This window comes from Lipophrys pholis (genome assembly GCF_963383615.2).
Source record: "Lipophrys pholis genome assembly, chromosome: 7".
NCBI lineage: Eukaryota > Metazoa > Chordata > Actinopteri > Blenniiformes > Blenniidae > Lipophrys > Lipophrys pholis.
This window is the reverse complement of record NC_137638.1, coordinates 1,540,672-1,568,036: the sequence shown is the minus strand read 5'-3', so window position 1 is coordinate 1,568,036 and position 27,365 is coordinate 1,540,672. Positions and strand designations below refer to the sequence as shown.

The following is a 27,365-nucleotide window of genomic DNA, read 5'->3' as shown; positions in this document are numbered from 1 at the left end:
TATATTTATATTATATATAATTTTGTTACAACACTAATCAAACTAATTATTGATATATTTATTAATATATTCATATATATAATTTTGTTATCATTACACTAATCAAATTAATCATAGATATTATAATTATTATTATTATATTTATAGTATGTATAATTTTGTTATCATTACACTAAAATCGTATTATTTATATATTTCTCAATATATTTATATTATATATAATTTTGTTACAACACTAATCAAACTAATTATTGATATATTTATTAATATATTCATATATATAATTTTGTTATTATTACACTAATCAAACTAATTATTTATATTATATTTATTAATATATTCATATTATATATAATTTTGTTACAACGCTAATCAAATTAATTATTTATATTATAATTCTTATTATATTTATAGTATGTATAATTTTGTTATTACACTAATAAAATGTATTATTTATATATTTCTTAATATATTTATATTATACATAATTTTGTTATAACACTAATCAAACAAATTATTTATATTATATTTATTAATATATTCATATTATATATAATTTTGTGACAACGCTAATCAAATTAATTATTTATATTATAATTCTTATTATTATATTTATAGTATGTATAATTTTGTTATCATTACACTAATAAAATGTATTTATATATTTCTTAATATATTTATATTATACATAATTTTGTTATAACACTAATAGAATTAATTATTTATATTATATTGATTAATATATTCATATTCTATATAATTTTGTTATCCTTAAACTAATTAAAGTAATTATTTATATCATATTGATTAATATGTTTATATTATATATAATGTTTTTGTCATTACACTAATCAAATTAATTATTTACATTATATTTATTATTTCTGTTAGATATCATTTGTTATATCTTGGCTCAGCAGCAGCCATAATATTTTGTTAAGATATTAATGTTAACGGATGTCGGGGTCAACTGTCGATAAAAAAAACCTACGATTTCATGAAGAATTTAGAAAATTGCGTAGTTGTTCTACTGTTTTCCACGTTTTAAACGTAGAGCAATAAACCAATTAATTTCCACGGAGGTAAAACGTAACTTTATAAAAACATTCCGTCTCCGTGGAAACGGAGGAATACGCACCTTTTCCGAAACGCTGCCACTTTAAATGCGCAGCCGCAGTAAGTAGAAGTTGTGCACATGCTCAGTGGACGGACAATAAAGAACAAAGTTTCCTCCAGAGGAAAGTATGAGGTCGTCTCATCCGACAACAACAGAAGTACGAGAGTAAAACTTGGTAATTTGCAGTTCTCCTTCCTGTGTTTCGTGTTCTGATCAGCGCCGCCGCCGCAGAGGGGCGGAGCCACGATCAGACGGCGTCTCATAAGATTTAAACACATTAAAGGCCCGACTGAAGCGATAAGAGCCACCTGCTCTCGGCACAACGCAGCACATTTAATAGAAGACCTGAGCTGCAGCGTCTGATTTTCCCTCTGTGTTTATTCTGCACATCACTCTTCCACCGGCTTTCTTTAGCTCCATTTCTGACAGCTCTGTCATCCGTTCTAAAATTCCACGAAAACATTCGGTCCATTTTAATTTCACCGATGCCTCCGGGCTCCGTCGCTCGCAGTATCGCATGTGTAGAGAGTAAATCCTACGCATTAAACAATTGTAAAACAAAGTAAGAGAAAAGAGTGAGAATAGGAATAATAAAATGTTGACCTCGTCTCAGAAAGCTGGAATAATTGGCCCTTTGCTCTACAAGCTGAGCCACATGATAAATCATAACGAGCAAGTAGGATTTATGTCTGCAGGCGAAGCCAGAAGGGAAAAGATTGAAAACACACAATAAGTCTGGGAAGAAATCAGTGATGCAGATTTATATGTGTAAGACCAAATAGCAGAGAGATACTTTTACCCCCCAAAGTACTTTTACTTAGATTTTTCTGCCTGCAGGCAACACGTTTGACTTCGCCGCAGAAAACACTTGAGAGTCGAGGCCACAGGAAACAATAAAGAAAACAAAGATATAGATATAGGTGAAATAAATAATAAATAAAACATGCTGACATCTGTTTCCTTTCAATAGAGACGGAGAGTTTTTCAAAAACAGAGCCGCAACGTTTTCAAAAAGGTTGCGCTTTCCCCCGTTTCCATGGAGACGGAGTGGAAACATTTTCAAAGACAGCATTCCCCCCCCTTTTCCATGGACATGGAACGTTTTTAGAAAGTGGTGTATTGCCATGTTTCTACAGAGAAACATTTTCAAAAAGTTGCATTCCCCCCCCCCCCCCGTTTCCACGGAGACAAAACTTTTCCAAACATAGCGTTTTCCCCCGTTTCTATGGAATCAAAACATTTTCAAAAAGTAGCGTTTTATCCCATTTCCACTCTGTGGAAACTTTTCAAAAAGTAGCGTTTTCCACCATTTCCATAGAATGAAAATGTTTACAAAAGTAGCGTTTTCCACCGTTTCCACATAATCAAAACATTTTCAAAAAGTAGCGTTTTCCCCCCGTTTCCATGGAATCCAAACATTTACAAAAGTAGCGTTTTCCACCATTTCCACATAAAACATTTTCAAAAAGTAGCGTTTTCTCTTGTTTCCACATAATCAAAACATTTTTCAAAAAGTTGCTTTTCATCCCATTTCCAGGAGGTTGAAACTTTTCAAAAAGTAGCGTTTTCCACCATTTCCATGTAATGAAAATGTTTACAAAAGTAGCGTTTTCCACCGTTTCCACATAAACAAAACATTTTCAAAAAGTAGCGTTTTCCCCCGTTTCTATGGAATCGAAACATTTACAAAAGTAGCGTTTTCCCCCATTTCCACATAATCAAAACATTTTTCAAAAAGTTGCTTTTCATCCCATTTCCAGGAGGTTGAAACTTTTCAAAAAGTAGCGTTTTCCAACATTTCCATGGAATCGAAACGTTTACAAAAGTAGCTTTTTTCTCCCATTTCCAGGGAGTCGAAACATTTTCAAAAAAGTAGCGTTTTCTGCCGTTTCCACGGAGACGGAGCATTTTTAAGAAATTCTATTGGCAGCGGTTTCCATAAAAGTGTGTTTTCAGTGTCTCTGAGCGCCGTTGCCATGGAAACAGAAGCCCAAAATGTAACAAGGTTTTCCATTTTGATTTGAAGTTTGCTGTGTGGACGACAAGACGACGGAGATTGTTCTACGAGTTCTCATTTGCAAACGCTGCTCACGGGCCTGCAGGCAATCAAATCAACCCGACCCGTCGCACTGGGGGGAAAAAGTGCTAAAAATATGTGCAAAAGTTTAGTCGATCAGGTTAAAGTGCACGAGGCACATTTTGAAAGACACTGGTTTGTACCGCCAGGAAGTCTTTATTGATCCGTTTTTATCGTAGGAATCATTTCAGAGGATAAAAAGCCAAAAGTGTCGTAAAAGTTTTTGCAAACAGTTAAAATGCTCAAGTCAGATAAACAAAATAAATGTTAAATATCACATATGTCAAATCTGTTGTTCTGAAACAACATTTGACTTTTTGGAGACTTGAGCTGCAAATATTAAAAGCTATTTTGAGACCGTATGGAGCAACAACAACAACAACACTCATCAATCTATATTCATGAATTCAAGATGCTCCAAAAGGCCTTAAACAAAGAGGCTGATTACAAACTGGTGCCAGTTTTACTCCAACCCTCCTTTTGGAAGTGACGCGCTCCTCACTAAATAAATGTTCAAGCAGCAGTCAACCAGTTTGCTCCAGGGAGAGAGAAAACAAGGTCTGATGGCAGAAACCAGGATCCTGGGTTTCACTTCTTTCCTCCAGGATCCGTCTGCTCTGGCAGGAAGTCAGGGGAAAGCTTCTCCATAACATTGTTCTGTGCTCTGTGTTCTGTGTTCTCTAGCGACTGTTTCTAAGATGGACACAATGTGGAGTCACAAGACGAAGCAACAAGAGAAAAGACACAGTAAAGTTTTCTTTGACTACCTTCTATCAGATGAAGCATTTCCCCCGTTTCCATGGAGACGGAGCATTTTCAAAAAGTAGCCCCCCCCCCCCCGTTTCCATGAAGACAGAAATGGAGTGTTTTCAAAAAGTAGCATTTCCCCTTGTTTCCATGGAGATTGTGCCTTTTCAAAAAGTTGCACTTTCCACCCATTTCCCTGGAGGCGGAGCGTTTTTTTAAAAAAGTAGTTTTTGTTCCCCGTTTCCACGAAGATGGAATAACAGTTGCATCGTCTCCTTTTTCTATGGAAGCTGAGCATTTTCCTAAAGTTGCACTTTTCCCCCCATTTTCACGGAGATGGAGCCTTTTCTAAAAGTTGTGCTTCCCCCTGTTTCCAGGGAGACGGAGTAGGAGCATTTTCCTCCCGTTTCTCAAAAAAGTTTAGTTTTTCGAAATTTCTATGGCGACGGAAACAAAGCGTTTTCAAAAACGTAGCATTACCATTTCCATAAAGTTGCGTTTTCCCCCGTTTCCATGGAGACTAGGCGTTTTCAAAAAGTCGCAGTGGCGCGTCACTCGTCTGCACGACAGAACGACTGCGGCTCCAGACAAACAGTCGTTTCAGGTAACGTCTCTTTAAATGTCGCCCCCTGCAGGCTGGAATGATTCATTAAATTATAGGTTTACATTTTCTCCTCCCCAGTGGAGCCGCTTGTTTCCCGTCAGCAGCTCCGCCGACATTCGTTTTTCATAAATATGGTAAATAGAGGACAAACTATTTGCAGCTCGCGGTTGCAGCCGTTTGCATCACCGATAACTTTCTGTTGATGTCTTCAGAATATTTCAACAAAAAGTCCTGAACTCCACAGATAAGTTTGCATTTCCACACTCTGGTACCAACGTGTTTCTTGTCTCTCGTGTTTTATTGAACTTTAGAAAAATACCCGGCGGCGGTTCTACTTACTCCTGCTTGCCTTTTTTTAAAAAGTGGCTGCTCATGTGGATGAAGACGACCGCAGGCGGCGTGACGGAAACGCTGGTCGGTTTTTTGTTTCTATCGCTGCTGAGAAGGCGAACGTTTACCCGTTCTGCTGTACTTCACTTCAGAAGTAGTTTTTTATGTTTATTTCTGATTAATTCACACAATAACAACAACAACAAACTGAGTTTCTAAACCTGAGTTGAATCGGGAATTACAACAACGTTTAAAGGAGTCGTCACCAGAAATCCCTGGTTTCCTTGTTGAAACGCGTATCGTGGTGTTGGACCTCAGATGAAACTGGAAATCTGGAGTTTGAAAGCAGCAGGTTGTTGTTGTTGTTGTTGTTTGGGTCAACAAAGGAGGCTGATATCATGAACTCACCAGTTTTTATTTTTCATGTGAGCAAAGGACTGCTATGCTATCGCTATTCTATCGCTATACTATCGCTATTCTATTGTTATTCTATCGCTATGCTATCACTATTCTATTGTTATGCTATTGCTATGCTATCACTATTCTATTGTTATGCTACCGCTATGCTATCACTATTCTATTGTTATGCTATTGCTATGCTATTGCTATGCTATCACTTTGTTATCAGTTTGCTATTGCTATGCTATCATTATGATATTGCTATGCTATCACTTTGCTATCGCTATGCTATCATTATGATATTGCTATGCTATCACTTTGCTATCGCTATGCTATCATTATGATATTGCTATGCTATCACTTTGTTATCACTATGCTATCGCGATGCTATTGCTATACTACCGCTATGATTGACGGTCCCTGCGGCCAAGCAATGCACGCCGAGTATCGGTACCAGTCAAAATCTCACATGAACTCTCGCGAGAGGAAGTTGTGGTATGAAAACGGTTAGAACGAGATCCGTGTTCGATTTTTTTCTTTCAAATAAATTTTAAGAATTGATTTTAAAAAACAACCGAAAGGAGAATAAGAGGTCATGACCCTTTTCACCAGTTGGAACTGCACAAGTGGTCAAAGAGACGTGTGTTGCAGAGCAAGTATCCTGTAGAGGAAACACTAAACTTGTGTGAATGAGTACTGGTAGAGATGGCAGCATTAGCGTTGTGGTAAAGCTTCTGGGATCGGAGCAGCAGCAGGAGAACATCTTGTTGATCCGGGAGCAAAGCAGCAGTTTCAAGCCCCTAAATCCCAAAACACAGCAGAACGTCGCTGCCAGAGCTGCAGCGGTGCTGAACACCTGGAGCGTCCTACCTGGCTGCTGGTAGTCCACTGAAATGTCCGGGGGGGCCTGCAGCAGGGCCGACCTGCGGTACACCACGTGGACCCGGCCCCGGTCCTCCAGGTCCTGGGTGCCTTTCTCCAGAGGCTCGATGAAGTACTCGTCCGAGTCGGTGCGGATCATCCCGGCCTGCGTGGAAAGACACGGGTGATTAGTGGAGCAGCCAGTTGTCCAGTGATTGATTACTAGACGCTCGTCTCTGCGCTGCAGCAGAGGGGCGGGGCCGAGACCACGACTTCACGGAACCAATCGGTTTCATGTATCGTGTTGTGTTGTAAAGTTCTGACGTGTAACAGCAGCACGGACTGAGGGAGGGGCCTTTCACATTTGGACAGTCCGGTTCACTGATGAAGGGGTGTGTGTGTGTGTGTGTGTGTGTGTGTGTGTGTGTGTGTGTGTGTGTGTGTGTGTGTGTGTGTGTGTGTGTGTGTGTGGGAAATGTCTGCGCAAATCAAAGGAGAACCTGAGGTGGAAGTAAAAGTCACTCTTCTCCTCTCGGTGTGTTCGCAGCCGCCACAGGATCTTATTTAACACAGCCACAGTGAGAGAATATATACACATATATATATATATATATATATATATATATATACTGTATATATATATACACACACACACATACATCAGGACCATGGCAGATGTGCTCATGTTACTTTCAGAAACGTACTCCCTCTCCTCGTGTATCCAGGTCATCCTTCAAGCTGATGTCACGCTGTCTCCGTGTCGCTCAGTCAGTTTGTGATTCCCGGCGAAGGAAAACATTATTAGGAGCAGATTGGCCCAGAATGAGCTGGAGACGACTGCCTGCCGCCGCCAGATTCCCCCCAATAACAAGCCGGTCATGCCTGCAGCGCCTGAGTGCGTGTACGAGTCCTCAGACTGGGATGATGCGCTGCAGGAGGTGGAGGGACTCCACCCGACATCAGGCTCTGCTCAAACCCTCTGGAGCTCCTCGTTCTGGCATCTCCAGACACCATTTCACACATTTTGCTCTTCGCAACCAGCAAAAGCAGGAAAACTCCTTAGAATGACGATCTCTCTTTTCTTTCCATTCAAAAGCATCGTGCAGCATCGACATGAGCTGGCGGCTATCATGCTAGCGATGCTAACTGGGTCGCACAAACAATTGTGGCATTAGCGAAGGGCCGCGTTCTACCGTTGTAGTTCTAGTTTACCCTGCCTGTATTCCGATGCTTCAGCTCAGAGCTAAACACACTCGTAGTAATGCTCGGATTCGGTAGTTTTACTGCTGAGTCGCCGTGAGAGTCGCCTGTCACCTGAAACCTCCTGGCGTAAACGCAGCTCAGCGGTTCTTTTATCTATCAAAGAAATGTCCGAGCAACATTAATCCAAAACTGGCATGGAAGAAGCAGTCTAGAGAGAAAGACGATTTGTTGAAAGTGCCGAGGATATGAGCCGTTTGTCACGTAAGAGAAGCAGCTTCGGTACCGGTCACCTCCTGCCGGGCGTCACGCCGCCGCCGGCCGGCCGGCCGCGACTCATTAACAGCGATTCGTGACGTCGGGCTTCCTTGTCGGGTCTGGAGGAGGAGATGGCACTCTGTGACCAGATTTAGAAGGCAAACAGAAAATTGCGATCCAATTATCTGTCTGTCAGCTTAATTGCGCCGCCGGAAAATCTCACCGTCGCCTCGAGAACTTTCAATGGACCCGAACGTGTCTTTATTACCAGAGCAGAGAGTCTGCCTCCCGCCTGCCACGCCATTAGAAAACACACGCCTCGGGTCAAGTCATCCAGAATATGAAGCCACGGACCTTTTACATTCTCCAGGTCTGACAAGATAATATTCTAACGGATTTCAATAATGTTTAAAAGAGATTATCATCCTGATATGAGAACTGACCGCGAGGCAGAAGCACAAACTAGTAGGAACTCTCAGTCTGTGAGAAACGACCAGAGAGGTGGATGTTTGATTGCAGCAGGAGGTTGAATAAATCTAGAAGGTAATCAATAACGGTGGTTCCCCATGAGGGAGCGGGGGGGTGGAGAGGGGGGGGGGGGGGGGGGGGGGCTGCATTTAAATGATCTGCGTCACAAAATTACTGACGCTTTGAAAACCATGTCCTTTCAGACGGAAACGCTGAAAACGATGTACCGTAAGTTCTATCTATCGACTATCGAGTGCACCGTAAGCCGCACCCTCCAAATTTAAAAAGAAATTAAAAAGTATTTACATATATAAGCCGCACTTATGAAAAGCCGCAGGCATACGGTTTGTAACGAAGCAAGGCAGGAATTTCACTGCGGTATTACAGGTTGTTGGAGGGTTTTTTTAAAGAAAAAATGATGAGAGAGAGAGAGAGAGAGAGAGAGAGAGAGAGAGAGAGAGAGAGAGAGAGAGAGAGAGAGAGAGAGAGAGAGAGAGAGAGAGAGAGAGAGAGAGAATTGCAGTAAAAATAAACAAACACTGAAGCTTTTCCTCTGAGGACGACGATAGTTCAGGGTTACGTGATGCACCTGAACGCATCACTCATCTATCGGCGACATGGTGACGTTAACACGTATTCCCATCATTATGACATCATCATGGCATTATTGTTATGTCATGATGATGTCATTATGACACAATAATAATAGTAATAATAACTAAGTGTTTTCTATACACAGTTAAAAAGCGCTTTGACATTAAAACCATAGTTAAATTTACAATAATAATATACAGATCATTTAAAAAAAAAAAAAAGTATATTGAGATCAGAAAAACAAGAAAAGAACTTTATAAAAGCCAAGCGATGAAAATGAGTTTAAAGACGAGACTTAAGACAGGATAGAGTTTTTTGCAGCGACACACAGCCTTCATGTATCTCCTGCATCGGGAGTAGGAACGATGCTTCACGGCATTTCATAAGTACTAGTATCGGTACTCGGTATCGTCAAGTAGCAAGGTAGAAAGGTCAGTGGTATCGGTGCATTCCATAATTTATACCGATAAATATTGAGCACAAAATAAGCACTTCAAGTTTTTCATGCGAGTCTGAGATCTCCGGGACGTGAAACTCACGAGCTCCGATTTGAAAAAAGAAATCCTCCACCGGAGGTTCAGAGCCGTACGGAAGCCGGGCGACGGAACAAAAGAAGAGACGAACGTATGAAGGATAGTGGAGGGGAGGGTTTTCGTCTCCGGGTCACTTGAAAGATTCTACTAACGCAGTACTTTCATTTACTACTTTGTATTTCGTACATGCAGGACTGTTATTGATGCTCTTTCTTATATTGTTTTTAACAAACGGTTTCAAACTCTGACGTGTCGTCCCGGGTTGTTCTTTATTCAGATTACATCTCCCCCGGTTCAGCGCCTGATGACTCGCTTCCCCGTTAAAACGGGCGAGTTCGGCTGAACTCAAAAATGTCGATCATTTCAAAATGTCACGTCGGCGCCGTCTAATTAAGCCTAATTCTATCTGTTGGTTTGTTTCACTGACCTGTAGATTAAGTACAGAAAATACTCATAGCAGCACTAATATTTACATTAAGATCGTCCAGTTATCGTGTTGAGAGTTGCCACCCCATGACCTTTATTTCATCGGTGATTAGATGAATTTGGACGGTTCTGCAGATTCCCCACAATCTCTTCTGTTGGCCGCAGCTTTGACTTTGTGACGGATCATCTCCCGCTTTGCGGCTGGATTCTTTTAGCCAAGCTCAGATTTATTTGCTGCAACGCTCCAACATGTTGGGTAACTCCCTCCACAAAAGGCGTCTCAGGTTTCTTCCCGGGGTTTGTGGCGGCGGCGGCGGCGCTGCATCGCGGTCCAACTCCAGCAAACGGACATGGAAACGATCGTTTCCATGCAGATTCTGCTCATTGAAACAAAAAGCTGAAGTCAAGATTCTCCTTGACGTCCCTCATCGCTCAGTGAGCGCACGCCGGAAGTAGAATCGGTGTTTTCTATTTGACGTTTCTCTGCGGGATCATGCAGACCGGGCCAGGAGATTCTTTTGGATTCGTCCAAACTAACAGGATCTTTACAGAACGACGGCAGTCAGTGTGTCGGTGGTACTGAAGACGTTTGGTGACGCCATACATTCATGAAAAAGAAACGAGTCAGCAGTTACCTTGGGAAAGTAATCTGATTACTAGTTACTCCTTTTTAAAAGTAACTTAGTAACTTTACTGATTATTTGCTTTTATAAGTAACTCAGTTTGTTTACAAGTTACCATTAACAGCTGCAGACAACACCCATTTTTACGTCTCAATGTACAAATTAAAACGTTTTTTTACCCCCCCAAAAAGGGGCGGGGCTTCCTCTCAATATATCTTATTACTCAGGAAAATTACAAAAATTGTGTAACGTCTCTGCAGTTGTGTTTTTGTTACAATGTTAAAGTTGAGTGATGAAGTTTGTTGGTTCTGATTCTTTTGTGTTTCCTGAACGCACCGCTAGAGCCGGCCTGTGATTGGAGGAGGAGAAGAGGAAGAGGAAGAGGAAGAAGAAGAGGAAGAGGAAGAGGAAGAGGAAGAAGAAGAGGAAGAAGAAGAAGAAGAGGAAGAGGAAGAGGAAGAAGAAGAAGAAGAAGAAGAAGAAGAAGTCTCCGTCGCCACACACTTCTGACACCGTCAGGATTTTATCACAGGTTTGTCTGTGGTTGCCATGACAACGGTTGTCATGCCAGTGACGTAGGACCAAAGATTTAGAGCCGAGACTGAAGATGCCGACGCCGTCCTCTCAACATTGTCTTCGGTCTGGGACGGAGGAGCGTCACGTAGCGGCGTGAAGAAAGTCGCCAGTTTCAAGGATAAAAACTACAAAAGAAAAAGAGCAACTGGTACAAAAGTACAAGATAAACTGCAGTCCTGAGTATGAAGACTCATTTCAGGTGAAAAAAGAAAAAAGACAAATCCCTGCATGTTTGCAAAGCAGAAAGTCTCTGAGTGTCTCGGGGTCGTCCTGCGATTGCAGCTCAGGTAGAAAAACATCCTGATGATGATGAAATCAGAACCGTCCATAAATACATCTGTACTGAGTCGTCGTTTGACCAGCTGAACCCCCCCCCCCACCCCCACCCCACCCCCCTCCCTGCCCCCCCGCCTGTCCAGGAGCCTCCAATCAAACCTCACCAGAGAAAGACAGAATCTCGCCTGCAAGGTCAGCACCTGTCAGACATTGTCCTCCAGCAGTCCATTGTTCATGTTGAAGAGCTGCGATGAGACTCCCTCTTCCCCCCACGAGTATTTCAGAGAATCACGATGGATTTCATCAGGCAGGAGACAAGGAAACTCCGTCAGGGGGGTGTTGGTACACTGAAGTCAGGAGGAAGAGTTTGCTCAGTGACAATTGTCTCCAAATCGTTCTCCTCTCATGTCCCCGAGGACAGGACCAGCATGTCTTCAGCTGGACCTGCAGCTTCGTCCCTGAAGCCTCATAGAGGACGTCTTTCTAAACTAAACCCTGAAGAGACACAAAAGACTGGATGTGGTCACACACTGAACACACACACACACACACACACACACTGACCATCTCAACACACACACACACACTGACCATCTCAACACACACACACTGAACACACACACACACTGAACACACTGAACACACACACACACTGACCATCTCAACAAACACACTTTCTAGCTCCTCCTTGATTTTCCTCCATTTGAATATTGGATCATAGGAGCTGCATTCAGAATCTGCTGTGTCTGTGTGAGCTGGACTGGCTCCGCCCACACATGCCCATCTTGGGAAGAGGAGGAAGTACTTCCTCTCGTGGTGCCATGTGCCAGAGCAGAGCTGCCTAATTGTGGGAGGAGTCAAAGGGAGGGCCTACCTTGATTGTGATTGGCTAAACCCCCGATGACACTATATAGGGTTTGATTTCTGATTGGCTGGTTGCAGCAACACACTTTTTAAAAGCTGAAACAAGCCAAGGAGAGAGAGGACAGACTGTCTTCACTTCTGGGACGTCAGTCCAGGTATGGGGACGATTAGTACTGCTGGAGAACCTTTAGGAAGAGAGTTTGTATAATATGACCACTTTAGCTAAACTATGTGTTGTTAATGTGTACGGAGAGTTGTGTGTGTCTGTATCTCAATGTTTGTGTAAAAGAATTCCTCAACGTGAACCAGAATCTGCAAAAGTTCTATCAAAATGTCTTTAATTAGGTTTTCAAATGTGTAAAACTCAGTATTATAATCCGTACACGCGTACGACGATATTCATAGTTGCGTCTGCGTTATGTCTTTGGTTAAAAGTGCTGAAACTACAGACAAATCACCAATTACAAGATGAGCTGCTTCACAGTTGCCTCTTCTTTCTTTCTTTCCACGTGACTTTTGCTAAAGTTCTGCCATGAGAGGATCCGTATTTGTAAGGCGAGGGTTTCTCTGCCCTGAGCTCAGGCTCACAGGCTCAGTCGCTCTGGCTCCGAACCGCCCCGCTGCCCTGCATCTCAGTAGCTACGCTGTCTGCAAGCCATTAGGTGGCGCTCCGGTTTAATGCCATTTCTAATTAGCAGCTCCTGTTTGGGCGCGGCGTCACTCGCGGTTATTCCGAGTTGATCACCCACATGCGGGCTGAAAGCCCAGTGGATTTGTGTGACCGCGCCATTCTGCATCCCCGAGGCAGGAGCTTTCATCCAAGAGTTCCCAAAAGAACAGAAGAAAAAAGAAAACACAACAAGTTACTTGGAAGGTTGCGGAGATAAAATGCTTTGCAGATCCTGATCTGGCATCAGTTCCTTAAAGTCCGAGGAAAACAAACAGATCCAAGAAGCCTGAAATCTGGGAGGAAAAACCCAAAAACACCCAATATATCGTGACTCGCTGTGGGCTCCTTAGTTTTGCCACCCATCAGCGGGTGTTATCCAATATCCCCCGAGACAATGGCAGGTGTCCGACAGGGGCTCAGCCGGTTTGGTACCTAAACACGACCAAAAGAAAGACGGGCGATCAGGAGTGCTGTGTTCCATCACTTTAATATCCCCAACATCGGCCCGGCCAAGCAGACAGCACCCGTCTGCCAAGGAAAACATATGGGATTCAGCTGAAGGGCTCCAGTTTTTCAAAAACAGCCTCTTTCAGTCCAAACTTCTTAAGGAGGTCGGTATGAACGTGCTTTCACTTGAGAGAAAAAAAAAAAAAAAAAAAAGGAAAAAGAAAAAGCGGAGGTACGGCAGCGTTGAAAAAAGGTGTGGATTCAGCAGCACACTGCCACCTTTCACCCTCCGTGTTGTTCAAAGGTGTGTTTGCTTTTAGAAAATGTGAGCAAACCTTCGTCATCATTACCTGCCATTTTCATGCCTTTAAAGGATATTTAACGGGGAAGATAAAAAAAAAAAAAAAACCAGACAAAAGGTCATTCCTTATGATTTGATACTCAGGCCACAATCTGAGAGGATTGAAAGGATTTGTTAAGCAGAGAAAGCGACGAGAAATTCATTCAGTTTAAACACAGCGTACGCGTCGCAAACCATCAATATGCCAAATGTCCAATATCGATTATGTGTCGGAGCACAAGACTCCCCCTGGTGGCCGTGACAGGAATAAATGTCGAGGAAAGAACTTCTGCCTGTAAGGTTTTAATTTAAACTACGACGGGACTGAAAATACTGATTTTCACCAAAATCTTTTCTTAATCCAGAGTCCAACTCAGAGTATATAAAGCTCACCAAATAATCTTAATGGCTGAACCTTTAGGAATGACTTTGTTTAACCCAATCTTTTTTTTTTTTTCTTTCTTGACATTCAAACCAAAATGTTTTGGTCCAATTCGGGGCAAAAACCAAAGTTCTGTACAGAAACCAAAAACCTTCTGCTGACAATAATCCTTGTACCAAGTAGAGTTAATGTATAAAACAAAATCCTGTAAATTATGCTTCTACATTGTGTGGATTTTTAACCAGGATATAAATGTTTGATTAACTTAAGCAGGGAGTTGAAGCCAAAGTTCCAAGAGCAGGAACAAAACCAGGTTCAGCACTTTTTTTTAAAAAATAGATTAAACCAGGGGATTTGCGATATTGGACATGTGATGATATCAGATATTTTTAAAACAAATTATTGTCAACTGCTGATGCAGATACCGATAACGAGGAGAGCGCGTCAAAATCACTTCATCACAGGCTCGCTCAATTTTCCCACTTCCCATTCATTGTCTATGTGAAGCACGCCGCGGTGCACGTTGGCCGCGTCGCCCCACAGTTGCCCTCGGCTCATTTGCATAAAGTTGCCAAAGGGAAGGACGAGCAGCTGCTCGGCTTCTCAAATGTTTTCAGAAACACTAGTCGCTGAACTGTTTTAGTAATAAAAGAGAACGTCTGTGACTCCAGTGATGCTAAATGCTACATGCTAAAGAGTTTCGGGGCTCACACTCCAGTGATGCTAAATGCTACATGCTAAAGAGTTTCGGGGCTCACACTCCAGTGATGCTAAATGCTACATGCTAAAGAGTTTCGGGGCTCACACTCCAGTGATGCTAAATGCTACATGCTAAAGAGTTTCGGGGCTCACGCTCCAGTGATGCTAAAGGCTACATGCTAAAGAGTTTCGGGGCTCACGCTCCAGTGATGCTAAATGCTACATGCTAAAGAGTTTCGGGGCTCACGCTCCAGTGATGCTAAATGCTACATGCTAAAGAGTTTCGGGGCTCATGCTCCAGTGATGCTAAATGCTACATGCTAAAGAGTTTCGGCACTTAAAAATGACTGCAGACATCAGATATATTGTCAAAAGTGCAACTTCATTGCCCTGATTGACCTCAGAGTTAAAATACATATAAACAATCCTAAACAAAACCGTAAACGAGGCTCAGTCATTCGATAAATTCAAGCTTTAACCGGATTTAAACAAAAGTGCAACAGCAACCAGGGAAACCCAAAAGAAACGGCAGAACCGAACGAGAAAAAAAAAGTTTAGCTACAAATTCGATTAAGTCGATTGTTTTGTCAGCCCTAAAAAAAAAATCAAGAAAAGAACTGAAACTGATGAGAGTAAAAGGAGGTTCTGGCTAAAAGCCTGGGGGGTGGAAAGGTGAAGCCGGTTTCAGCTGAAGAAGCAAACAATAAACGGGCTTATTTCGACTCTCGGTCCATTTGTGCCAAACAGAACAAACATTTACAGGCGGCTTCGAGGAGGCGGGAGTCCACGCTTGGCTTTAAATACCCCCCCAGGTGAAAGGCGCTCGATGTCCTTCCACAGCGACAACAGAAAGTGCGGGCTGCTCTCAGGGTTTATATAGGTCGTGATTAAAAATGTTTCAACACATAAATATGGATGGCAGCACGGTGGCAGCTCACGGCAGGCCGGACCAGGGACCGTAAAGGCGAACGCCTGGAAGAGGAAGCTTGGCTTTGCTTATGTTGGTGTAAAAATATGAAATAGTGACGTTATAGTGAACAATTGAAAGCAGAAAATTGTACAAAAGTACGGTATAAATGTAGAATAAACAGATAAACACAAGTTCTATCTAGCTACATATATATATATATATCCACACACCATTTGTATAGTTTTTATATTGTCTTTTTATTCCTTTATACATTATTTTGCTCGTGTGACCTGCCTCAGGACTACAGATGTAAACTAGCAGTTGTATTATAATCTGGCAAATTTACAGTTTGTGTGATTGTTCATTAATGTACGTCGTTCCGATCAAATAAATGAATAAATACAAATCTATTGTCCAACATTATTCATCACAAATATGTATATATAGATCCCAACATAAGTGACCACAAACCGAATAATCCTAAAAGAAAGAAGAGAACAAAATGAAGTGAGAAATCCGATTTAATCCGAGCATCAGAAGAGCGTTTCCATTAAAACCAACCAACCAGCCGTGCGTTGGCCACCGGGTGCGTGGCGTGTTTACACTCCTCCGGCCGGCAGAGCCCATTATGCAACATGACACACATTTTGATCCCGCCAAGTTTCCTTTTTTATTTTGGCGGAGCCTGCCAGCGATCTAAAGGTTAACGCCGCCGGGCGGCGCTGCTCTCGGCTCCGACCGACCCGCCAAAAATTAAAAAAAAGAAAAAAATCTCATCTCCTCCATGCGAGACAGCGTAACAAGAGCTTCTTCTTCTTCTTCTTCTTTTCTTTGTTCTTAGCCGTCCGGCTTCATGGAAACAGAGTTGGGCCGACGGCGGCGTTTCAGAACACGTTGGGTTCGTTTGTCTCGCCCGGAAGAAAAGCCGCTGCTTCCTGTGCGACGCCGGGACGGGTGAGTTCAGCAATCAGCAGCCAATCAGAACCATTTCTACCCCAACGCTCAAACTGCACCGAGCGACGGCGCCCGCCACAATAAACCACCGTGGAACGTCACGTTTCTCCTCCCTCAGGCAAAGGAACGGCTGATTCTAGCCGCTCGGCCGAATCACTGGAGGTTTTCCTCCCGAAGCCTCCGTCTGCAGAATGGTGGCGCCTGTGAAAGCAGCCATGTTTACACTGTTGTTCAGCTCCACAGAGACCTGGTTTAGGTCACAACACCTTCCAGCCGAGAACGGATTTACTGCATGTCGCAGAAACATGGAGGAAGAACGGAGTTTTGAAGGACGTTATCGAGTGTCGCATTGCGTTTTGAGGATCAGTTTACCGAGGAAACAATCAACGTAATCAACGTTTCTACATAAACCTTAATATTCGGGGTCGTCTTGGGTTGGCTGGGGCCCCTGGGAGGAAGTGAGTTTCATCCTCGTTCTCAGGCTCCATTTCAGGTGGAAACACATCGTGTCTCACATTGACATGGCAAAGTCACAGGTTGGTAATAAGTATATTTACATGTTTTAAGAAGTTAGAAGTTAAAACCAAGTATGAACACATCACATAGAATCATACACGTATAAAAATGTGTATATTTTGCAGTGTAGGAGGTGGGGGTGATTTTCTTTCAGAGAGGATTCTGAAGTAGATATCAGAGTCACGAGGAAGGAAGGATTTGAAAACAAAGTCCGTTTACATGCAAGCGGCAGAAATCCACATTTCATGAATTTCAGTCTAAAAGTCCCTCTAGTGACTCCACTGAGAACAGGCTGTGTCTGTACCTTTAAATGCTAATGAGATGTGTTCGTTTGCGGTAGCGTTTGCACGGAGATAAAAAATGGCGCCCGCTTGTAATTCTAGAGGGCAGAGCTCATCTACCTGACGGGGGGGGGGGGGGGGGGGGTCGAAGTGAGAATCCCACTACCAGACGGGAGGGGTTACTTCCCCTCATGATGTCATGAAGGGGAGATTTAACTGTATTCACACACATTCAGTGAAAAGTGGAGCAAGCGAGGGAGACGAACAGCTTTATTCCCGTCTGGGGCCTCGAAGAGGAAGTGGAGACGCAGATTACTGTTATCAAACCTTTAGAAAATGAACTTTGCATCATATGGGAACTAATGTGACCAACAACCATCAGTTCAAATACTGGAGCAGACTTTATCAATCTCCAGTGATGTCCACAACATTTTTAAATACAATGCTGATTGTGTACATGAGGAGCTTCACTGTGTCACTGGCCTGAGGGACGAACTCGTCCATCCATCACCATCTACTATGTGGAGCTGGACGGGTTCCATCCTTCACTCTAAAAATACTCCAGACGTGAGAAGCTTCCCCTCTTTGCCTTCCAGAGGAACGAATTCACCATGAAAAAAAAAAAAAAATAGAACAAAATCTGCAGTATGTGACCCGTCGACTCTGTGACAAGGGAATCCTGTGAATACACAAGAACTGGGAGTCATGAGCATGAGGAGGAGGAGGATGAGGAGGAGGAGGAGGGGTGGGAATGATACTGTATACACCCACTGACATCTCGAGGTCACTCGCATTCCTCCCTTGTTTACTTTAATCTTTCGGAGGTTTGCGTGCTGCACGTTTCATTCATGTTGGCACAAAAAGGGAAACGAACGGAACCTTCTTCTTCTTCTTCGTCTTCGTCTTCTCCCCGCTGTTTTTCAACATATTTAAGATAAAAGTACGACGCTTCTTCCTAAAAGCGCCACACAAAGCAGGCGTCAAACTCTGTCATGACGTCCCACAGAGAGACGGAGCCCAGGTTTACCAAAACAGCCTCAGCTTCTACACACATAAACCACAACACTGTGACCACTTATAGAATAAACTACGAGTTTCTATGGTCGGGAGGGAATCAGACATGGATCCGTCAGACGGATTTGGTTTTTTTAAAATGTCAGCTCGAGAGGGGAATTACTCAAAATTGTTTAAAATTTAAAACGAAGGCAAAAACCAGGAGTGTCAAACATTAGAACATAAAAACTGATAAAAACTGCAGTGCAGCCATTGACCTGTTAACACACAGCATTAGTACATGAGAAGAAGTGTTTTTAAAAGGACTTTAAAGTGGTATTTACTGTTTGCATTAATAATGTGTGTTCCATCCAGACATGGCTCTGTACATTACTCTACTTACCAGTTGTTTGTTTTATAATTATGATCATGCAAACTAATTCAGCTCCTGGTAAAGCACATTTGGCAGATTAGTTGTAATGATATTTATATTTTTGGAAACGTGATCAAATAAATCGTAACACCTCGTATCGCTGCTGCACGAGCTCCAGGAACATCCTTTGGTTGTTTATCAGTCTTAAATGACTCAAATGGCCCTTCTTCTATAACTCGTGGTATAGGTACTCGGTATCAGAAAGTAGCTTAAGGTAAGTACTCATATTTTAACAAGCGGTATCAATGCGTCCCTGATGATTTTACTAATCACTTTCCTCTTAACAAGCCCAGCTGTCGGCCCACTGACCCTCTGATCCAAAGCCGTTTGGACTTTCAGCTTTAGAATCTTCAGTCTTCGCCCGTTTCTGACGTTCTGAGTCGTTTACATTTCTTTTGCTAAATCACCCCGAAGGCCCAACCGGGGGAAATAAATATTTAAATCTGCTGTACCGAGGCCCCAATCAATGAACAGGATTTTTAAACATCTCCCGACGTCTGGAAGACGCGACACTAATTGGAGTTTTATCTCGCTGCTATACCTGCGATGTTTCTGCGGCTGGTGATTGGGAGGTGTTTGGCGTTCTGGTGAGGTAATGAGCGATGGAGGAGGAATGACGCGGCGCCTGGTGAGGTAATGAGCGATGGAGGAGGAATGACGCGGCGCTCGGTGAGGTGATGAGCGATGGAGGAGGAATGACGCGGCGCTCGGTGAGGTGATGAGCGATGGAGGAGGAATGACGCGGCGCTCGGTGAGGTAATGAGCGATGGAGGAGGAATGACGCGGCGCTCGGTGAGGTGATAAGCGATGGAGGAGGAATGACGCGGCGCCCGGTGACTGTGTGTTCTGGACGGTGGCGTCTCAGATCCACCAAGAGTCTCTTATTTGTTGTGACTGTTGAAAACACTGGCATGTCTGCATCGGTTTACAGGTGAGGAGCAACTCCAGGTGGAGGACCGAGGAGTGTGAGATTTTATTCTGTTCTACTTCTTCTTCTATTTCTCTTCTTCTCAGCTTTGACTTTGTGACGGATCATCTCCCACATTTAGTTTCAAGGGTTTGGGTGTTTTGTTTTCTTTGTTTGTTTATTTTTTGCCAGATTCTGATTTATTTGCTCTATCTGTCAGAGACGTTTGATAACTTCCTCCATTTCATGCCATTTGTGCTTGTGGAGTCTCGACGCTCCGGACAATAAATCCATGGAAAAGTCCAGTAAACAAACAGCAGATGGTTCTTGTCTAAACAGGCCTGATGCATGAAGAGTCGTCCTGTTTACTCATTATGTCACTCATGGATTTATTCTCACTTAATCACCTGCAAAACCTTTTCAATCGGAGGGCTTGATACAGGAGCTTAGTGTGTTCAGGTTGTTTCATAAAAGGGTGTGGTTTCTCGTTTACACGGCAACGTTTTCAAGTTGGATTGTCATTACGGTGACTGTCAAAATAAAAGTACCAGGTTGGATCGTTATTACGGTGACTCTACTGAGCATACTCACAACAAGTAGTTACTAAGGCCGTGATGACCAGGACCAGGAGCAGTACGTTTTCCTCCGTCTACATGGAGACGGAGCGTTTTCAAAAAGTTACACTTCCACAGTTTCCATTAAGATGGAGTTGCGGTGTTTTCAAAGAGGTTCATCTTTCACATTTGAGCCATTTTCAAAAAAAATTGTTTTACCCCATTTCCATGGAGCGGGAGTCGGAGCGTTTTCAAAAAATTGCCAACACACACACACACACAAGTTTTCGAGTCTGAATGTTTTCAAAAAGTTTCACATTGGAAGCCATTTTCAAAAGTTGCACTATCAGTGGCTCCGAGAGCTCAACGTTGTGTGTGTGTGTGTGTGTGTGTGTGTGTGTGTGTGTGTGTGTGTGTGTGTGTGTGTGTGTGTGTGTGTGTGTGTGTGTGTGTGTGTGTGTGTGTGTGTGTGTGTGTGTGTGGTTTAATTACAATAACAACCAACAGCACCAACATCGTTTCAGCAATTTGTGCCGTGGAAACAGACATCGGATGTTTTTTTTTTTAAATGTTGCCATGTAAACTGAAACGTTGTTTTTCACTGGATTGGTTGTGTCGACGGATCCCGCTCCCGATCGTCCGCCAACCCCGGCCCCGCCCCCTGCTCCCAGGCCCCGCCCTCAGCCTCACCTCCACACAGCCGCTGGCGGGAGGAAGCCTCGGCCTCAGGAGCTTCTCGCTGCTGTACAGAGTTCCAGACAGCGACCCGGCTGTAATTAAGAAAGAGTTAAACACATCCCTCGCGACGCGGCCGCTGCAGATCAAAGAGCGGCGGGTTCCAGGAGCCTTTGATCTCCGGCTACACGTCCTGCTCCAACATCGCACGGCCAACAACATGGCGGGAAACAACGTTTACGCTGGACGCCACAGAGCGCGGAGGAGGGGAAGTCAGTGTTCTTCTTGGTCTTTATGATCTTAACACAGATTAGATCCGTGGATTTACATTTGTCCTGAGCGCAGTGTGAAAAAAACTCAACTTAAAATGAGCAAACAAAGATCTATTCTTTTTTTTTTTTTTTAATGCAGAATAGAGTTTTTTTCTCTCTCTTCAAAGTTTCACGCTCAGGATTGAGGCACAAATCTAATTCTATAAAATCCTCCTTCAGTAACGTCTTCAGGAATGTTTTTGCTTCCCCGCTGCGGTGGAACACGATGACATTCTCTAACTGTTCCGGTCCACTCGTGTGACGATTACAGTTAATAAGAAACGCTGGTTTTTAAGAGAATAAACACGACGAGTCTGGAGACGCCGTCTCATTAAAAACGCCGCTGACTGTCACAAGGAGACGGGCTTATCTTCAGTTACAACTTCTAAATGTCGTGAAAGTGCTCGGCCTGACGCTGCAACTTGGTTTTTAATGCGAGTCATTTCTGAAACGGCAAAAAAATTATTTTGTGTTTAATGTTCTGGTGAACTGAGAAAATGAGCAGCAGCTGTATTTGAAGTTTTTACAGAAATTTGCATGAATTAAGAAAAGAGTCATGTCAGCACTTTGCTGAAATGAAGGAGAGTTGGAGCTTCGCACCGTTTGTCAAAAAGCGTTTCACTGCTGGAACTCATGACCTGCTTTGTTTTTTTAAAATGAGACAAGAGAAGAACTTTCTGGTTCTTCATTAATAATGGAAGATTCTTTATTGATTTATAATCTGTTAATGGCCGTGGTCACAGGAAGGAAGGAAGGAAGGAAGGAAGGAAGGAAGGAAGGAAGGAAGGAAGGAAGGAAGGGATGAAGGAAAGAAGAAAGGAAAGAAGGAATAATGAAAGGAACAAATGGAGGAGGAAAAGGAAAGAAATAAGGGTTGAACAAATTAAGGAAGAAAGGAAAGAACAAACTTACAAAGAATGGAAATAAGGAAGGGATAATGGAAGGAAGAAATGAAGGAGGAAATGATAAAGGAAAGAAAGGACAGAACAAGCACATGAAGGAAAGAAAGAAGGAAGAAAAGGGAAAGGATGGAGGAAAGTAAGATGAAACAAAAACAAAGGAAAGAAGGAACGAATGAAAGGAAAGAAAGAAAGAAGGAAGGAATAATGAAAGGAACAAATGGAGGAGAAAAGGATGAAGGATAGAAAGAAGGATTGAACAAATGAAGGAAGGAAGACATAAAGAAGAGAAGAACGATATGGAAGAAGAAGACGGTGGTTCGTTCTTGTGTTTCGTCTCGTTTCAGTTTGACGCTTGTTTGTGCTTCTCGCTGCTTCTGGAACGAAACAAAACCAGTCTGGAGTCAAACCCTCGCTGGTTTAGGACTTTTATTTTGGTGGTTTCCAAATGAGACGTTTGTCCTACAGTTCACGCTGAATGAAGAAACCCTCTCAACACGGCAAATTGAAAAAGAATTGGGCAAACGGACCAACCAGGTTGGGGGTGAAGTTCATCCCATGGTCAAAAAGAAATACAAAATAAAAGCTTCGTGAAGATCCATCCTGCTTCCTGTCAGCTTGGTCATAAATAAGTAATGAGATGTGCGACAGTGAGACGAGGCAGATCGACTGACCTCTGATGGCGTCTCCACAATTCCTTTTTACATTTCACTGTATTTTGCAGCAGAAAGTTTCATTAAAATTGACTTTATGTTGAGGTTGTCGTCATTTCCAGTAGTAATTGTTTGATCTGACAAAATTCTAGACAGTTTCATCACGCAACTGTGGCAAAACTTTAAAATGTAAATTTAAAGGTTATTATAGCACTTTGAGGGTTTATTTTATGAAAAGTGCATTTGAAATTAAATGTATTATTATTATTATTATTATTATTATAGCAATATTTTATTTTATTTTATATAGCCACCCAAGATGAAACTGAACTGTATGTGGCCCCTGAAGTCAAATTTCAGTTAGTATACCTTTTTGTAAATACATGTAGGCTATATATATATATATAGTATACATTTTTATAATGTTTCAGTCATGCGCTTTTAAAAAAGTATGTTTCTTCCATAATATGTTATTTGGTGTTTGGTTCCTTCAATATCAACTAGTCCTACGATTTATCACGCCACAATGTAGTATTTAGTAGTACACAATATAGTATTTAGTCATCTACAATGCAGTAGAATGCTCCATTAAAGGTCTATTTTTTTAACAATTAAACCTTTTTTTTTCCTTTCGCTCCATTAATGTATTTAGATTTTATATTTACTTGATGATGATTGTATAGTAATAACAAAAAAAAACATATTTGAGCAACACTGGTTGCTGCCCGATTGTTGCCGACCTTCGTCTCTGCTGCCGTTTGGACAAACCGCCCGTATAAAAAGAATCTTCACAGGACGGAGGAAGGTATATTTCTGTATCTGATGAGTTTGAATCAACAGAAATGTGGATAATCACAGACGCCGCCTCGATAAACGACCCGTCCGCTGCCTCACAGACACTAGTTGCAAACGGAATTACTGGAATGTGCAGGAGTCATACGACAAAACCTCCATTCTTCACTACGTATCGACAAACACGGCAGCAGCTGATGAACAAACTGAGCACCTAAAGAATCTGCTCGAAGCCGACGGGACGGTTTCCCGGCCCACTCGGGAGACACAAGTTTCTTTGAAAGAGGTCATTCCCCAATTACCGCTGGAGTATTTTACGAGGGGCGACGTGGAGGATGAGACCGGAGACTTTTCTGTGCCGGACAAAGGGGAACTCGTGTTTTATGTTGGGACCCTTGGCTTTACGAGAGCAATGGATGAGCACTCAGCCGTGACAAACCTCCACACTAAAAGCTTTTCCTGAAGAATCTCTCCAGGAACAATGTGCCATAAAGACGTAAACACGGGCTCGGCTCTGGAGTAACCGACTCCTGAAATCGCCCGATAAGGTCACGGCGCCTTTTGTGGCGGGCGGCGGAGTCGAGGGGTTTGTTCAGAGAGACTCACCAGTCCGTCGCAGTTGTTAATGGCAACCGAGGCGCCGGGCACGTCGGTGATGTCGCCGGTGAACGTGCAGTCCGTCTTCAGCAGCTCACGCCGCAGTATCCTCTCCGTCCGGCCGGCGCCGGAGTCGTTGCCGAAGCCCCCGGATCCCCGGACCTCGTCGTGCCACTCCACCATGGCGCCCGGCGCCACCAGCCCGCCGTTGGGGCGGAGGCGGAGGTGGAACTCCTTCCCGAAGGCGGTGATGTTGAAGAAGAGCCTCTGCTCGGCCTCGGCGGTCACCGCCTCCCGCTTGACGCGCTGCTTGTGGCTGGCCGAGAGCAGGTGCGACAGGAAGTGGCCGTGGGAGTCAGTGCTGAACGGCGTGACCAGGCCGTACTCCTTCAGCCGGCTCCGCAGGCCCTCTGTGACATCACAGGACGACAAGTCACAAGCAGTTAGACGAGACACGAGTCACGTCTGAGGCGACACGACGACAAAAGAATCATTCGTGGTAAAATCCAAGGCCTCCGACAGAAAACTATCACGAGTACACCGAAACAACAGAAACACAGGAGAACAAGTACTTCATTTATTTATCTGTATAAAAGTGAATTAAAAAAAGAAACGAGAGAAACAAACAGAATGAATTAAAACAAAAAAAGAGAGTCATCCAGATAAGAAATCCAGAGATCACTTGACACTTGACTCCCCGGTTTTCATCTTTCTCGTTTTAAATCTCACTAAAGATTTTTCACTTTCGCTTGAAACTGAAAAACAAACATCTGATGGAGAAGAAAGGTTCAGAAAGGAGAAGTGCTCAATCGCACCATAAATGAAATGAACTACATAATTATCATATATATGGCCGATGGGTTCGAATCCCACTCTATCAAAAGTCATTGTGTCCTTGGGCAAGGCACTTTACCCACATTGCCTCGTATGAATGGGTTTGAATGTTGGTGGTGGTCGGACGGGCTGTTGGTGCAAAATGGCCGCCGTTTCCCTTTAGTTCCTCTTTTCCTTTCATTTACATTCAAACCTTCAGATATTTGACTTCATATCAGAGGTTAGAACCTCAGGGGAACGTGAGAGGAACCACCTTTATTCTACTTTTTATCACATTTCTTCTTGTTTCACCACGACAGACGTCACTGACCTTCACCGCCTCCTGATTATTATTACGCCACCTAGTGGAAGTGTGGTCTGATTGTCACAACAACATGATCGTCTTTCACTAACTCCTTTAGGAAGCATCCTAACACCTTTCCTTATCTCCTTTAGGAAGCCTCCTAACACCTTTCCTTAACTCCTTAGGAAGCCTCCTAACACCTTTCCTTATCTCCTTTAGGAAGCATCCTAACACCTTTCCTTATCTCCTTTAGGAAGCCTCCTAACACCTTTCCTTAACTCCTTAGGAAGCCTCCTAACACCTTTCCTTATCTCCTTTAGGAAGCCTCCTAACACCTTTCCTTAACTCCTTTAGGAAGCCTCCTAACACCTTTCCTTATCTCCTTTAGGAAGCCTCCTAACACCTTTCCTAACTCCTATAGGAAGCCTCCTAAAACCTTTCCTTATCTCCTTTAGGAAGCCTCCTAACACCTTTCCTAACTCCTTTAGGAAGCCTCCTAACACCTTTACTAACTCCTTTAGAAAGCCTCCTAACCACTTTACTAACTCCTTTAGGAAGCCTCCTAACACCTTTCCTTATCTCCTTTAGGAAGCCTCCTAACATCTTTCCTAACTCCTTTAGGAAGCCTCCTAACCCCTTTCCTTATCTCCTTTAGGAAGCCTCCTAACACCTTTCCTAACTCCTTTAGGAAGCCTCCTAACACCTTTCCTTATCTCCTTTAGGAAGCCTCCTGCATTATTAAGATATATTATCATTACATTTGTAGTTAATTTGGTCTCAAATATATGTTGACAATAATATCGTTTATTGGTAATAATTAGTGAAGCGATATATTGTCCAGTAATATTTGTGATCGTCACAGGCCTCGTGCTCACCGTTTCTCTCAGCTGATAAAAAAACTAACTGCTTTCTTTAAATAAATTAAATTCACATATTTAAAGATCCCGATGACATAAAGTTGGAGCATTTCTATGTATTAATGAAGACGCTGTAGAGGTCCTGTAAAAACTGAAGGAGTGCCAATAATGTGAGCAGGACTGAGGAACCCGTCAGGAGAACCGTCTCACCACTGTCGGTTTATTTTAACACCCTGTCGTACCAGAACGTCTGTCCTCAGCCTGAGGAAGATTCCATCATGGCTTCCGTTGCTCTTCAGCAGAGCACCATGGCAAAAAGCACTTTGACAAACGTTCGGTCGGGGGGGGAATGTAAGGTGAATATCAAAACCTTGTAATTATCCTGTAGGTTTTGACGACATGACGTTCAAACAGGTGTCGACGGGGAGAGACTCAAATTACACGGCTGGGGAAATGACAGGTTTCCTAATCACAGTGCGTTTCCACTGGACACGTGCAACGCAGAGGAAACACCGACAGGAATGAGAAGGGAAAAAAAAGGTCTGTTTCATCTGCCTCTAAACACCTTTCCTTATCTCCTTTAGGAAGCCTCCTAACACCTTTCCTTATCTCCTTTAGGAAGCCTCCTAACACCTTTCCTTAACTCCTTTAGGAAGCCTCCCAACACCTTTCCTTAACTCCTTTAGGAAGCCTCCCAACACCTTTTCTTAACTCCTTTAGGAAGCCTCCTAACACCTTTCCTTAACTCCTAAGGAAGCCTCCTAACACCTTTCCTTATCTCCTTTAGGAAGCCTCCCAACACCTTTCCTTAACTTCTTTAGGAAGCCTCCTAACACCTTTCCTTAACTCCTTTAGGAAGCCTCCTAACACCTTTCCTTATCTCCTAAGGAAGCCTCCTAACACCTTTCCTTAACTCCGAAGGAAGTCTCCTAACACCTTTCCTTATCTTCTTTAGGAAGCCTCCTAACACCTTTCCTTAACTTCTTTAGGAAGCCTCCTAACACCTTTTCTTAACTCCTTAGGAAGCCTCCTAACACCTTTCCTTAACTCCTAAGGAAGCCTCCTAACACCTTTCCTTATCTCCTTTAGGAAGCCTGCCAACACCTTTCCTTAACTTCTTTAGGAAGCCTCCTAACACCTTTCCTTAACTCCTTTAGGAAGCCTCCTAACACCTTTCCTTATCTCCTAAGGAAGCCTCCTAACACCTTTCCTTAACTCCGAAGGAAGTCTCCTAACACCTTTCCTTAACTCCTTTAGGAAGCCTCCAAATACCTTTCCTTAACTCCTAAGGAAGCCTCCTAACACCTTTCCTTAACTCCTAAGGAAGCCTCCTAACACCTTTCCTTAACTCCTTTAGGTGTCTCCCAACACCTTTCCTTAACTCCGAAGGAAGTCTCCTAACACCTTTCCTTAACTCCTTTAGGA

General features: G+C 43.1%; 1 protein-coding gene across 1 annotated transcript in view; it reads right to left on the bottom strand.

Moving 5' to 3' along the window:
- The window catches only part of adamts3 (ADAM metallopeptidase with thrombospondin type 1 motif, 3), a gene marked incomplete at both ends in the record, with an annotated part of 156,655 nt that overhangs the window by 121,743 nt on the left and 7,547 nt on the right, over positions 1–27,365 (bottom strand). The window contains 2 exons of the mRNA XM_080466520.1: positions 6,145–6,301; positions 23,976–24,398. Coding sequence (XP_080322646.1) covers positions 6,145–6,301; positions 23,976–24,398 — 580 coding nt within the window. The remainder of the gene's footprint in view (positions 1–6,144; positions 6,302–23,975; positions 24,399–27,365) is intronic.